The sequence below is a fragment of the Protopterus annectens genome, chromosome 12.part0, assembly GCF_019279795.1.
Source record: "Protopterus annectens isolate FY-2018-M chromosome 12.part0, PAN1.0, whole genome shotgun sequence".
Lineage (NCBI taxonomy): Eukaryota > Metazoa > Chordata > Ceratodontiformes > Protopteridae > Protopterus > Protopterus annectens.
The window spans coordinates 451,263,213-451,278,827 of record NC_056746.1 but is presented as its reverse complement, the minus strand read 5'-3'; the positions used below and the strand labels follow the sequence as shown (position 1 = coordinate 451,278,827).

At 41.9% G+C, this 15,615-nt stretch overlaps 1 protein-coding gene across 1 annotated transcript in view; it reads left to right on the top strand.

The window, feature by feature from the left end:
- Positions 1 to 15,615, top strand: part of MAD1L1 (mitotic arrest deficient 1 like 1) — a 4,750,917-nt gene that overhangs the window by 457,753 nt on the left and 4,277,549 nt on the right. The window contains exon 10 of the mRNA XM_044089554.1: positions 6,861 to 6,947. Coding sequence (XP_043945489.1) covers positions 6,861 to 6,947 — 87 coding nt within the window. The remainder of the gene's footprint in view (positions 1 to 6,860; positions 6,948 to 15,615) is intronic.

Sequence of the window (15,615 nt, the reverse complement as noted above, 5' to 3'; positions counted from 1 at the left end):
TTGGTTGAGTTTAAAAAAAGACACTAACACAAACATGGAGAAAGAAAGGAAGCAAAAAAACTGGCAAAAGTGGTGGAGACAGAGAGAGTGAAACTCAAGTTCTCCAAGTCGTACAAAACTCAGGGCTAAAGAGTTTTCAAGATTTCTGAACATTCACTTGGTTAAGTTAGTGAAAACTGGTAGTATCTCGCCTATTTGTGGTGTTGAAATTAGAATTTTTTTTTTTGTAGTCCTTTGTCTGTCAGATCCTTTACAGTCCTTCCAAAGTCTGTCTTTACCTGACTTTGTACTGGATTCTGACAAGATGATGGAAGCATTCATCAAAGTCCAGCAAAAAACTGTTACTCTTCCTCTTCTGGTACTAGGGCAGGGCAGGCAGAGGCATCTCTTTCATGCCAGGCGATCTCAGTTCTCCAAGTGTTTCTTATTATGACAACTATAGTAGTGAGACCACAGTAGCGCTTCCACATGCTGGGGTTGACATTGATACTCTGTTGACTTCTGCTGTAGTTTTTATTTTGGGACTGCAGCCTTCAATGTCTGTGCTTTCAACATCCAGTTTACTACCCATATCATTGACCTTGACAATGATGCTGTCTGTGCCAAGAGCTCCTTTGTCCCTGGGGATTTGGGTCAGCCTATCTGCATAAGTTAACACATACATGAACTACTAACCATAAACCTGTAAAAAAAAAAAAAAAAAAAAAAACCGTCCAGTTCTATGACAGTTAACCATTTATTGAGTATAAAACAACTTCACATATCCACTAAGCGCTTTCACTCAGTTGCTTCTTTGGGCATCATCAGAGAGGAAAAACAATTTAAAACAACTTCATTTATACACATGTATATAACACACCCCCTATGTTTAAAACCAATCAGAAAAGCCAATAAATTACCTATGCAAATACATAATACATCTTAAAAGTATAAATATCCTGTTTAAAAGGCTTGACAAGTAAAATGTGTGCATTTCTCAAAATACAATGTCTAAAAAAAGCTAGAAAGAAAATAAATACTAGGGAAAAAAAATGTGTGCATTTATCAAATACAATGTGATTTATATTTCAAAATGCTCAAGATGGAAATGTGTTCATTTATACCTGGAGGGTTAGACGCATCAAGTCTCAATTGCCACAAACACTCTTTTGCTTCCAATAAAGTCTTGTCAGCTCCACCTTTCTCATTGTAAGGAACATGGTCAATCACAAAAAATAAAAAAAATGTTTTAAATCTTTACATTTTTGGCTGTGTACATACAAAGAACTAACAGATTTTTTTATTTTTAATATCCCTAATGTGCTCTAAATCCATGTCCTTAACTTCCTTATAGTTTTCCCTACATAATATGTGGAGCAGCTTATACATTTAGCAACGTAAACAACCATCTTCGTGTTGCAGTTACAAAATCTAGGACACCTAATAGTTCTCCTGTAGTTGTAAACTGCAACATATGGTCCTGTAGTTGTAAACTGCAACATATGGTCCATCGTTAATGTATTTACATGTGCTGCAACATCCACATTTACTCATCTTTGGCATCTTGTGTATGTTCAAGTTGACGTTAGTCTCCAACATTTCTTTTAAATTTGTACCTCTACTGTAGATAAACTCAGGTTTGTTTGTGTCTTCCGGCTTTTCCCGGTTAGGGGTCACCACAGCGGAACTCCGGTCCGCTAATGATTGGCAGTTGATTTTTACGTACCAGCTTGCCAGGCCTGAAGCACAACCTTCAACGAAGGTACGCCCATTCACACGTCTCCACGCAGAAGACGCTCTAGCTGAGAATCGAACCGGACAGCGTCTTACTGTGAGGCGACAACGCTACCGCAGCACTAAAATCTCCATTAGTTCATTTCTAAAGACACTTTGCCATGTCTCCTCTACTATGGTCTTTACTTTAACAGCTACTTCATTGAATGGTAGCACTAAGGCCCTTCTTTTGTTTTTCCTCTCAATCAGTTTCATTTATATTATTCGTTCCAACTTTTAATAATCCTCCTTTTAATATGGGTTTAAATACAGTGCTTCTTTAGTCCTCCACTTCCTTACTTATTTTTGTTAAAATGCCCCGGGGATATCCTCTTTCACTGAGCATGTCCATTAATTTCACCATTTCATTTTGAAAATGTTCATCTATGCTCACAGGTCTGGTAGACTTGTGAACGTAGATGAACATTTTCAAAATGAAATGAGCAGCTGATTTCGAGATCTTGTCTGGTTTTCTATTGCTCCATGTGATATAATTGTCCATCACATAAGACAAGTGGATCCGGATAATAATATCCAGAGGCTATGGAATTCCCTTTCACACATCTCCTAAGCTTCATGGTCTCTTCTTATCAGATGTCCAAATCTGATAACAGTGTGACAAGAAAAGTAGTATTAAACCTGCTACTAAAATCAACCATCCATGAAGTTCCTCCAAACCAGAATGGATATAGTTTTTACTCCAGCTCTTGTTTTTTTTTAGTTGTGAGAAAGTTGAACAATCTCAGACCTGTATTTGATCTGATCAGTCTAAATACATTTATCTCCAAAGAGTTTTTTCATTTGGTCATGCTACAGTATGACTTTTCTGTCTGGTCAAAGGCAACTGGATGTGCTCTCTGGATATCCAGGATGCCTCAATTTCCATAAAAATCACCAAAGCATGCTGATTGTTTCTATGTCTGTTGGTGGGAGCCATCTATTAATTCTGGACCCTTCCATTTGATTCACCTGCCCCACCCCCAGTTGTGTAACAAATGCACGTCTGTAGTCACACCAAGGCAGAGACTGCAAGGGGTGGAAGTGTTACATTACATAACAAGAGGCAGTCTGCTTTCTGCAAGGGAGTTTAGTCATGCCCAGTCAGAGGGAGTAGCCAAAGTAACAGATGGAGTCCTGTCAATTGCAAACATGTGTAGAGTGCATGCTGGACACCCTGCTCAGCAAGTCCAGTCTTCACTCGTACGGTGTCTTCATTTTACAGAATATGGTGACTCAGATCATTCGGGCTAGCTCACTTCTTATCTTGCTATGCTTAATAGCCTTGGAACTCATGACAGCAGCTATTTACACTGTTCCCAGTGTTAGTTTTACTCAAGCTCTGCAGTAAACCTTAAGAGTTTGGTGGCTGTAATCATGAGATCCTTGATGTAGCATTTAAAGGTATTCAAACTGTGCAAGTCTCACTTGATATAGTGGACTCCCACACCAAACCTGACTGGGTCTCTTACTACTCCCCACAGTTGTGGCTGTCACCATGGATGAATGTTGCTGAAGATTGTTATTGAATGCTATTAATGTGAAATAAGATTGCTGAAAACCACTTCCAGCAAATTTGAAAGTAAGTTTGTGCATCCACTTAAGTGGGATAATATGCAATTCCCCACACCTGTGTACCAACTCCATTGTTGCCCAACAGTGGGGGAAGTGCAAAGTCTTCTGGTGCTAAAAGTTGTTTCCATAATTTTACTTCTCTCAAATGGCACTTACTGAAAGGCTCTTAGAATAACTATTAGGCTCCTAGCACCACAGATGCCTCTGCTCTAGATTGGTTGGTGGCGTTTTGAAGGCCATGCTGTCTTAGAGAGTGGTCATAACTGAAGGTCTGGCTGTATATCAGCATTTTAGATATGAGAGCAGCTCTAACAGTTATAATCAAAACAATGTTGCTATCTACACAGACAGTGTGGTAGTGATGGTTTTGTAAGTAAACAAGCAGGGAGCATGCTGGTTCTAATCCCTTTTTCAAGAAACAGTAAGCATATGCTAGTGAGTTACTTTTGTGAACTGCTTACTGGTAGCCAGCTACATCTCTGGGGAGGTCATTTCCCTCGCAGGCAATTTTAGTCACTGTTTAGTAATGCTGTACAAGTACTTAGTATCAGCAGCAATTTTATGTCACTGGTGGAAGCCTTGCTATGACGTATTTGTACCCTCCCTCCAATAAACACCAAATGCAGCAAACTCTTTTCTGCCATTCCTGCTGTAAATGAATGCCGTACAGATGCTCTTGCCCAAAAACTGACTCCAATTAATTCAGAAAAACAAATCCGTATTTATTCTCGTAGCCCCATGTCGGTCTTGACAAGTTTTTTTTCCTTTGCTTTGTCATCATTTTCTCTGAAGCCTTTCAGTGTCTTCCTGCTCCATCCATGTGGCAGGCCTCACCTGAACCTGTGCACTCTTCATCTAACCTTGTAGTTTCTTCAGTTCTGTTAATGGCCAGGGACCCTGCTTAACAATGACAGGGTTGTCCCAACTCCTAATTCCTCCAAGTGGCTTGGTACCAGAAAAACATTAAGTCAATGGACATATTTTCCTGTTTGAGGTATTTCTAAAAGTTTGGATCCCTTCAGTGTTTCATTGTTTGCAGTTGTAGACTACCTTTTATACATATCTGGCACTCTTGAGTTACTCTGCTATTAAGGTGCACCTTGTAACATTTTCACCAAGATTCTAATTCAGTGTCTGTAGCTTCCTTGAAGGTTTTCATGATCTTCCTTAGAGGTACATTACCTACTCATCCTCTTCCTTGGCATTAATACATTTTTCTATTGAAGCTTCCTCTGTTCAAACTGGTTATTCCTACAGACCCTGAAATATGTACCCTAGGAACTTTTATTTTCCTCTGGTGGCCATTACGTCTCCCAGAAGAGCTCTGGAACTTCAAGCATTGTGTCAAACCTCCATACTTGGTATTCTACAGTGGTAGTGCCTTGTGAATTAATCCATCATTTATGCTTAAGTTGGCTAGTGAGATAAACCTCACTCTATAAACATGACTTGATTCTTTGCAGATTATTTTAACAGAGGCGTATAGCTGTTCGCATGTCTACGTTCAGCTGTGATTTTTATCTTGACAGGTCCAAATCCTTCAGAAAGAACTTGGGAGTTATTCATGCCATTTTGTAATTAGAAATTGGTCTCAAAATTCCCTCTAAAATTGCTTTGTCCTGGTAGTTATCTGCACTAAATTATTTTTTAAAAATACTATAGACCTCTGCCTAGGGCATACTCACCCAGGGCAGTGAGTTCAAGTATTTTTCAGAAATGCTGCCTTGAATAATTTGCACCCAGGGACAGCCTGAAGTGAAAAAGGAATCCATTAAATTAAACTAATTGGGAGGGACACAGATTCCTTTATTCTCCACTATTCATCCCCCATACCACTTCCGGTGCCCTTCCATATCCCCAACCCAGCCCTGCGTACTCCACGTCATCCATATTGCTTTTTTTCTTGTTTTTTCACAGCGTCCTTTTTTTTTTCCAAATACCTTTATTGAAATATCACTTGTGACATAGGCAAATTTACATCCATATAAAAGAAATCAAACTATTTTAACATAAACGTTATACTTCACATATATTTCTATATATCATATAACCTAAGTAATATTAAATAAATTATTCAATTCCTGCCTTTATTTTTCTCCATGCTTTCAGCACAGCTTAACTAACCAAAACAGCACTGTAATAACTGAGGAGGAAATAATAATTAAGCTAGAGAGTTAGGGCCGCTAGGTCCCCCCAAAAAGCCACGGGAGTCTAGATGCTCTAAGGTATGTTTTGGAACCTTCCACCCTTTTGATGTAGCGGTGGCTTGCACAGAAATCATGAGTAAGGAATGAAATTCAGTCCTCTTTCTTCCTTAAAGGAAGAAATAAGTTGTACACAAGGCTTAATGTTCAAAGGTAACAAAATTGCAGATCACAATACACTTGAAAGACAAATGCAACGATACATAATTGATATCTGGGAAAATTAGTACATGCATACCCCCCCCCCCCCCCCAAAGTGGTAGTCACCTTCTGTGTATCCCTCTGTATAAACATCTGGCTGATTGAGACAGGTGAAAAGAAAAGAAAAAAAAAACTAATTATCACAGTAATATAGTCCAAGTTTTACTTGGATACTACAGTGCCCCTAGATAAGCTAGTTCAATCTTCTTTGCACACATCTAAGGTTTGATTGTGAGGAAATTTTAAAGAAATACTACAATTATCCATCAGCACGCAAGCTGTCTGTCTTCAGTGCACACACGTGAACATTGCAGGTTAGTCAAGCCCAATAGTAGTGGTTGAAGAGTCTATATTAGAACACTGAACATTCAAAATGTTGAGTGTTTTAATATCGACCCGCTTTCAGCGAATGCTGAAAATATCGAAGAAACAGAAAACCTAATTTTTTCCTAGGGAAAGAATTCAGTTGTCCATTACTGTTGATTGGGTTTTTTCTGCGCTCTGGTGGAAAGTTACGGCTCGGGTTCAGGTAAGTGTGCGATTGTGTGGACATGAGGGTTAGGGCAGGTTAGGCGAGTTAGGGTTAGGGCTCGGGTCAGGTAAGTGTGCAGTTGTGTGGATGTGAGGGTTAGAGCAGGGTAGGTGAGTTAGGGTTAGGGCGCGGGTGAGGTGACTGTGATAGTGACGGACCTTAGGGTTTGTGTTAAGGTAAGTGGATAGTTAGTGGTGTATCTATAGTTTAGTGTAGGGTTAGGTGTAAGAGTTTAGGTGTATGTGTGTGGATTGCTGTTTGTTTGGTGTGCTTGTGTTGTGTGAATGTGTTTTGGAACAGCAAATTTTTTCCCTAGGAAAAAAATTTGCTGTTCTGAATGTTCGATGTTTTGAATTTTTGATTGATAGGGTTCGATATTAGAACACTCGACATTTTGAATGTTCGGTGTTCTAATATAGACCTGTGGTTGAAGGTGAAGTCAACCCCCCACTCCCAACTAAGCCTATGTCAAGATACTCTTCTACAGCTGGTTATGAAACTCAGTCTAGACATTCTGTGATGAATTATTTCTTATTTGTAAAATATTTCTTCTTCTTAACATTTTACTACTAGTCACAAGAGTTCTGCTTTTCTTTCAGAACCCCAGAAGAGCTCTCAAGAGAAATCATGAAGTGGCAGCAGAGAGAGCTTACAATGAAACAACAGAACTGTTCCCTCACCAGCAAGTAAGTAAACCAAATGAAAAAAAATCACTACTGGATCCTGAGGGTTAAACAGTTGATGTTCTGTAGTCCTATCCCGCCTTCATTCTTGCATATGGGTTGGGAAGCCGATCCTCGACTCCGACTCAGCCTATTACAAAGCTCAAAGTCTCTTAGTTGGCTTGTGGCTAGGTGGGTATCCCATAGTGCACTAGTACAATCCCCAGATCTCGTTTGCCACGTCTACGAGTTCAGAAGCTTCTTGCTTGGCCGTGGCTAAGTTCAAAACTTTTTTTCATTATTATTCACTTTACTGATTCTTTAGCTACTTATCCTAATATTAGAAGTTAGTTATCTTATAGATTTGTGTTTAGAAGTGTTTTTTGCCATTTAATTAGTTTGTTGAGAACTTGTCGGCCCTTGTTGTTCTCCGTTTGGTATCCTGTGTGCTTGTTTGTAATACCTTTGATATTACATAGGTTCGCGTTTGTTTAGGACCTTGTTTTTCTCACTTTTTCATACATGTATATCGTGTGCAGTGTTTTTGCTAGTTTTTGATGCATGTTATTTCTCTGTAGGTCCACGTTTGTATTAGGGTTTTCTTTTCTAAATTTTTAGAGATTAAAAGATTGCGTGCAGTGTTGTTTGTCTTGTACTTTGCCTGCTACTGAAGTTTCTGGTCTTTTCTCTGACTTAGCTTATCCAGCTAGGTCTGTTTAAGTTAGAGGACCTAGTTCTCTGTTATCTTTCATTTTTTTCTAACAGGGCTAGGCACGCTTAAGTTAGAGGACCTAGTCCTCTTTAGTCTCTCATTTTCTGTGTGTGTGTACTTGTTAGGGCTAGGCCTGTTTAAGTTAGACGACCTAATCCTCGTTGTGCTTGTTGTGTACCTGTTAGGGCGAGGCCCATTTAAATTAGAGGACCTTGTTTTCCCTTGTTGATATAGCTTTGTTAAATATGTCTAAAGAGTCCAAAAACCACAAACCTTCAGGTTTCAAAAAAATGCATAAAGTGCTCCCAGAAGATGCCAATTACGGATGGCCACAGTAATTGTGTTTATTGCCTCAGAGCCATTCACTTGCAGGAAACTTGTTTATTCTGCCATTCCTTAAGCTCCAGAATTCTCCAGGAGTGGAAGAACAAGTTAATTTTGAAAGGTCATCTCAAGCCTTCCTTCGAGGAAGACTTAGCAAGCTCTTCTTCCTCATCAAAGTCTCATTCATCCAGAAAAGAGAAGGTCAAGTCGGTCAAGAGGCATTCTCCGGCGCTGACTAGTGTATCGGAACCTCCTCAGAAACGATTGAAACTTGATAAGACACCTCAACTCTACTGTCCTCTGAGCCCGTTGAGGTTGTCAATGTTGACACTGTAGTGTCAGCCCCAAGCCTATCTGAGCTGGTCCAGAGATCTTTTGCTGGACTCCCCAACCTTAAGCTCTCCAATGTTAGAGATCCAGATCGCCTACCCTGTCATCCAGATTCTCCAAGAGCCTGTCAGAAGAAGATGTGGAGAGAGTAGTGCTTAGACTCTTGAAGCCATCTGCTTTGCCCAAATTGTTGTTGGCTCCGACCCAGTCAGTTCCATAGCCACCGGAGTCCATCCTCCCCATTGTGGTTCCTCCTCCGAGCTGGGCCTTCGGAGCCGGAGATTTCGGTGCCACTTGTTGTAGAACTCTCGCTTCCAGATCCCCTTGTAGCTATCTCGGAGCTGAGTTCTACTCGGACACCTTCGGCGCCGTCCATGGTGTCTAGGAGCCGAAACTCACTGGTCGGCCCCGACAGGGACACTTGGACCCGAGCCTGTTCGGTGCCGAGTGTCCCTCTCTGTGCGTCAGCTAGGGTGAGCTCGGACCCTACATCCGTCTCAGAGACGAATGCTCTGGAGCAGAGGACTACCTCCATTTTCTCGGAGCCGTGGCTGTCTTCGGAGCCGGAGAGATCTGCTTTCGAGATGATCGTGCTGTCTTGCTCATCAGCTCTGCCTAAGGGTACCGATACTCCTCCCTCTCAAGCACCGACCTTTGTCTCAGCACCTTCTCTCTCTCTCTCTACAGCAGAGACCCGCAGCCTCAGAAGCCCCCGTTGGGTGGTCCCCAGTCTTTTGAAACCTCCCCAGAGTACCCTTTTGAGGAGCCCCCTCAGAAGAGGACATGGAAGAGGGAAGCATGTAGACTCCCCGGATGAGTCCATCACTTCAGACACTGACCTCGAGGAGTCAGAAGGGTCCCCCAAGTTATCCTTTGATGATGTCTCCTTTGTAGACATCTTAGAGATCCTAAAGCAGAGAGGTGGCTGGTCCACTGTCGGCCCTTCTGATGAGGAGTCCGTGTACCTGAAGGCTTTTGGGTCACAACCTTCAGCCTCTTGGGTGTCTCCACGTTTTGACAAACTCTTAGACCTGGTTAGTTGAAAAGTGTGGGAGACTCCTGATGCCATGGAGCCAGTCCCCAGAAGAGCCAATAAATTTCTCTCTGCCCCAAAAGAGAAAGAGTTTTTGTCCAAGGGTGTTCCTGTAGATGCCATGGTGGTGGCGGGCAGCCACTAAGATGGAGCTAGCGGAGACTTCATCTGTCCTTCAGACGAACAATGAGTCTCGAGTGATGGATAGATACAGGAAGCGTATCTTTTCTTCAGTAGCTTTTACCCTCAGATTGCTGAACTATCTCGCACATTTTACTATGCTTCAGAGAGATGATCTCAAGGAGTTAGGAGATGCTCTTCAAGTTACATCTACTGAAGGAGTCCCTGAGAAGGTGACTGCCCAGTTGTCCACCTTAATTTCCATCATGAACTCCTCCATGAGGCTGCTCTCCTATGCAGCCGACGGAGCAAGCAGGGCAGCGGGTTCAGGAGTTTCCCTTAGGAGACACTCCTGGATGCGCTTATGTAGTTTTGCGGAGCCTTTCAAGTCTACCTTTACCAATGCCCCCTTTTGACAGCTCTTCATTGTTTCGACCTAAGGTAAAAGATACACTCACCAGGTGCAAACAAGAAGGGAAAACTCTCTCTGCCGTGAGAGTATGTTTTACTGTCCCTTCTAGACCATATCCCAAGGGTCAGAGAGGTGGTAAGATGTGGTTCAAGAAGGTCACAGAGATTTTTTCCCGGATGCACAGGATGACTCCTCCTTCAGAGGCAGAGGAGGAGGAGCTAATGGTAGACATTGCCCTAGAGGAAGGGGGGTGTCTGCAAAACCAGGGTGGCCGCGATTCTTTTCGAGGTCGTCCCTATCAGCGCTCCTGATGTGGGGCCCGGCTGCTCTTCTCTGGAGCCAGTCGGGGGTCACCTATCTTTGTATCCAGAAGCCTGGCTAAACATCACCCAAGACAAATGGGTACAAAGAATAATCAACGGAGGTTACTCCATGCCCTTTTCCCTTCCACCCCACACTCCCAAGAAGATCCCAGATGTTCCACCCAATAACAGGGATCAAGCAGCTGTAGAAGTGCAAAAGTTGCTTGCAAAGAGAGTCATCCAAACCGTCCCCACAGACCAGATAGGATTCAAAACTTACTCCAGATTCTTTTTAGTGCCAAAATGTACAGGGGACTGGAGGCCCATCTTGGACCTCAGAAAACTTAAACGAATCTGTAAAGAACACCAAGTTCCAGATGGTGACACTGCAGTCTATAACTCCCTCTGTTAGGGAAAGACAATTGGATGTGCTCCATAGACCTCCAAGATGCGTACTACCATATAAAAATGGACAGAGCATCGAGGAGTCATTTGCGCTTCTGACTGGGAGCTAGAAATTACCAGTTTTGTGCTCTGCCCTTTGGTCTCACCACAGCCCCAGGGTGTTCATTAAATGTATGGCAGTAGTGACAGCTCACTTGAGACATTGAGGATTCCAAGTGTTTCTGTACCTGGATGACTGGCTCCTGACTGCCACCACTAGGCACCTACTCCTACAAACCAAAGATTCCACCATCCATCTCCGTTCCCAGCTGGGGGTTACAATAAGTTGGGAAAAGTCTGCCTTATCGCCCTCTCAATTTGAGACTTTTATAGACGCAGAAGTAGACAGTCTCCATGCTAGCTCGTTTACCTGCAGACAGAATTCAAAACCTCAGACAAATTCTCAGTCTTCTTCCTCTACAGAAAGTCAAGGCAAAGACAGTGCTGAAACTCTTGGGGACCATGTCCTCCACCATAACACTAGTCCCTCTAGCCAGATTGCATATGCGAGTTCTCCAATGGCTTGTATCTTCCCAGTGGTCCTTTCAACAACTGTCTCTATCTCACCATATCATCATAACAAGAGTCTTGCAAAAAGGACCTTCGTTGGTGGATTCAACCCGACCAGCTGACAACAGGCACTCCATTCCTTCCTCGCCAACCCGTTGCTGCTTTGACCACGGATGCCTCACAGATAGGATGGGGGGGCATTATCTAGGCAGGACTGTCCAAGGCACATGGCAAGATCACGAGGCTCACTTGCGCATCAGTGTCCTAGAGATGAGAGCAGTGTTTCTAGCATTGCAAGCACTTCACGACTTTCTTCTTCTAGGGACGATAGCCATCCAGTCTGACATTCAGTGGTATGGTATCTAAACAAACAAGGAGGAACCAGATCTTACCCCCTTTGTCGAGAGGCTCTTCATGTTTGGAAGTGGGCAATATCTTCCCAATGCTTTCTAGTAGCAACGCATATCCTGGGGACAACCAATGTGATAGCCAAGAAGTTCAGCAGGGCAATCTTGATGCCTCACAAGTGGTCTCTGAATCAGGAAATAGCGGAACAGATCTTCTATAAATGGGGACAGCCTTGCTGCAATCTCTTTGCCAGTCCAATCAACACCAAATGCAACAGCTACTTCTCCCTCATCCCCCCTCTATGGGAGTCACCGAGAGATGCACTTGTTCGCGATTGGCCCCTGGGACTTCTTTATGCATTCCCTCCCTTTCCACTTGTATCCAAAGTGGTACAGAAAGCAAGGTTATTGGGAAGCAAAATGATACTCATCACTCCTTACTGGCCTCGTCAGATTTGGTTCCCCTTTCTCAGGCCTCATCTACTAGACGATTCATGGACTCTGGACCCAGTGCCAGATCTCTTGACACATGTCAGGCTCCCTTCACCCCTGCCTACACACTCTCAACTTGACAGCGTGGCTGCTCCACTTCCACCCCTAGTCAGGCGTCATAATTTTTCATCTGCTGTGACCAACATCCTTACATCTTCGCATAAACCTGCCACTAGGAAGTTATACACTAGCAAATGGAGAAGGTTTTCTATCTGGGCTAAAGAAATAAATGTAGATCCTTACACAGCATCCGTACCTGTGTGGTTTTAGAATTTTTGTATGAACTTTTCCATCAGGGATCAGCTGCTGCCACAATTAGGGTCCAGTTGTGAGCAATATCTAACTTTCATTTGGGACAACATGAATCTAACCTGATGTCCCACAGATTATGTAAAACCTTTCTTAAAGGTGCTACTTTGTTGAGACCTCCCTTTCAGGAACCTTTATCTCCTTGGGATCTAAACTTCGTTTTGTCCAGACTAACTTCCCCGCCCTTTGAACCTGCACATTCATGTGTATTGAAGTTTCTGTCTTGGAAGACTTTGTTTGTAGTAGCCATCACATCAGCTAGACGAGTATCAGAGTTACAAGCACTGTCGATTTAAGCCTCTTTATTTGATTTTCCACAAAGGCGGAGTTTCCCTTCGTACAAATCCTTCCTTTATACCTAAAGTTTGCTCTCACACTAATTTTGAACCAAACCATAGAATTACCTGTATTTTTCCCTAATCATTCCAGCACTGATGTTCACAGGCAGTTATGGTTCTACCTTCACAGGAATAAGGAACTCAAAGTCAGATCAATTGTTCGTATCCTTTTCTGAATCTAGAATAGGTCTACTAGTCTCTAAAGTGACTCTAATTGGATTTTGAGCTGTATTTCCTTCATTTACTCATCCAATGGAAAGACTCTACAGTTCAAGATTATGGCTCATTCTACAAGATCCCAGTCTACATCTGCTGCCTTCCAAGTCAGAGTTCCAATTGACAGTATCTGTGCAGCAACAACTGGGGCTGCCCCTCATACCTTCATTACTCATTACAAATTGAATCTGACCTCAAGAGGTAGAGCCTCCTTTGGTTCCATGGTACTCAAGAGTATATTCCTGTGAGCCACCCAAGAATAAGGTGCTAGGGACGCTGGCCCATATGTAAGAATGAAGGCGAGATAGGACTACAAAACATAAAGAAGTTATGTACTCACCATAACGTTCCATGTTTGTAGTCCATCTCGCCCTTCATTCTTACGAACCCACCCACCTACCCCCGTCCTGGAAGGGTCTGGAGACAGGATAATGTTACCTTGGTAGGGTGGAGACCTTTCATTATTGTTGTTGTTTCTGGATAACTTTATTTCTAGCTTTCTATAGTTTAGCAGCAAACAAGATCTGGGGATTGTACTAGTGCACTATGGGATACCTACCTAGCCACGAGCCAACTAAGAGACTTTGAGCTTTGTAATAGGCCGAGTTGGAGCCGAGGATCGGCTCCGTACCCATATGTACGAACGAAGGGCGAGACTGACTACAAACATGGAACGTTATGGTGAGTACATAACTTCTTTTTTCATGTCTGTCTTAAGAAAACCCAGGTTTCCCAGCATTTGGCTTATCCTTCAGTACTTTTTTTTTTTTCTTCAGAAGTGCCATTCAAAAATATGCATGAATATGATGATATGAGTCTTCAGGAACATCATAGAAGCCTGAGTAAAAAAAAAAAAAAAAATCTTGAAACCTACATCCTAGAACTGTCATAACCCACTCCAGTGTGCTGCAACATTGGAATTGGTATATTAAGTTAAGGGTGGTAGTGGTATACTTGAAACATTCATTGTTTTTCTTTTTTAGTGGGGATATGCTTTCATATTTCTGGAGCATGCAGTTACTTTTGGTTTCAAGGTTTTGCTCAAGTTGCATCTGTCACTTTTTATTGATCTCATATCAATTCAGTTTTTTATTATTTCTCAAATCTCTCTGAGTTTGGTCAAGCTCTTTATTAGACCAGGGAAAACTTAGATATTTGGTACTTGTGATGCTGCAGTAAACTGCTGCCTACACTTGCTGTGGTGTGTGCAGTTTTTCAGATGCTTCTGCAGTAGCTTTTATGTTATTATTTATCATCTTGCACTTTGATGACCTGGTTTGTCTCACTAGGCCAGCTGCCTCTTTTCAGGGGAAACCTGTGGTAGTGTAGTCATACTGAGTTTAGAAAATTTGTGCAGAGCACAGGTGAACTTCCTTACTCTCCATTTTAAGTTCCGTGGGATCTTATAAATGCACATGAGCTGCAATCAATTCAGGTTGATAGAATCTTTAACATTTTATCTGAAGGATAGAACATTTGAGTGCAGTACCCTTCCTTATGCTACACTGCTGTATCAGTTTTGGAAAATTAATTCAAGCACTTGGAGCAGGAATAGAACTCACAGCCTATTGATCTTCCAGCACCAAAAGTAGTGTCAGTTGCTCAAAGGTAGCACACCTGCAGTAGCTGTGCCTACTGGTGCCCAGATGCGATAGGAAGAGTGGTCCTTCTGCGTGTTCTGTGTAGCTGTCATTACTTGGTAATATCGTAATCCAACTAATTTCTTACCTGATCGTATACAGCAGTAGGTTTGTTTCCTTATTGGAAAATTGAAATGGATGTTTCTCTCGTGTTTTTTTTTTTTTTTTTTTTTGTCTGGAGTGTTTTGTTCTGTTCTGATTAGAACTCCGTGCTACAGAGAATGAGTCTTGCAACTCCGTCTGCAACTGCATGCATCATCTTTGAAGGCTGTGTAGTGGATAGCGTTTTGATAAAGTTGGTAACAAATGAAGATGACTATAGTGTAGAGCTGTGTGCTTCTTCCAGCAGACGAGCAGCACAGTAATTTATGTAAATTCATGAGCAAGTCCCACAGATTGTACTACTTTTAGTGTTTTCACTGCTTCTAAGGATATTCTGCAGCCACTTGACAGAAATCTCAACAAATGACCTGATAGTTTTGCCTGTCATGCATTACCTTGGTCTATTACGTTAAGTCATTTTGAGTGGTGCACCATGAGGATTTCAAGTAGTACTGTGCTATTTCTTTTCTACTGTTAGTGATTCAGGAGTCTAATACAGCAGTGTTTTGTACACACTGAAGAGTCTAATTGTGATGTGCCATTAGAATGATAATGTTTTGGCTGTCACAGAAGTGTATTAAGAATGATAAATCTGTAGATCGAGTGAATTTGTAGATATAACTATTTCCTTCACAGGTTAACTGATCATACAAGGTTATCGTACCTTTTTGAATGTATTTTTTTAGTATTCTTTGGTTTATTTCAAATGTATACTATACTGGCTGACTAGTTTTATTTTGACATGGAGCTTCTCGTATATATTGAATCCCACAATACATGCTATCTGTGCCTAGCAAATTCTTTTTTTTTTTTTTGTCTGTTTACAGTGCTTAGTGTTCGCACTGCAGTGTCTCTTCCTTATTTATTGTTACTGCTGTTCAGTATCAGAAATGATTTATGAAATTGTCTATATCCTTGGAAGTACTAATTTAGAGTGCTGTTTCCTGGTAGAATCACAAAGTTATTATTACCCATAGTATAATGGGAGATTAGGAACTGTTGCATACAGATCTATGTGTGAAAAAAAATATATATATATAGTATGTGTGTTAGCTGTTTCT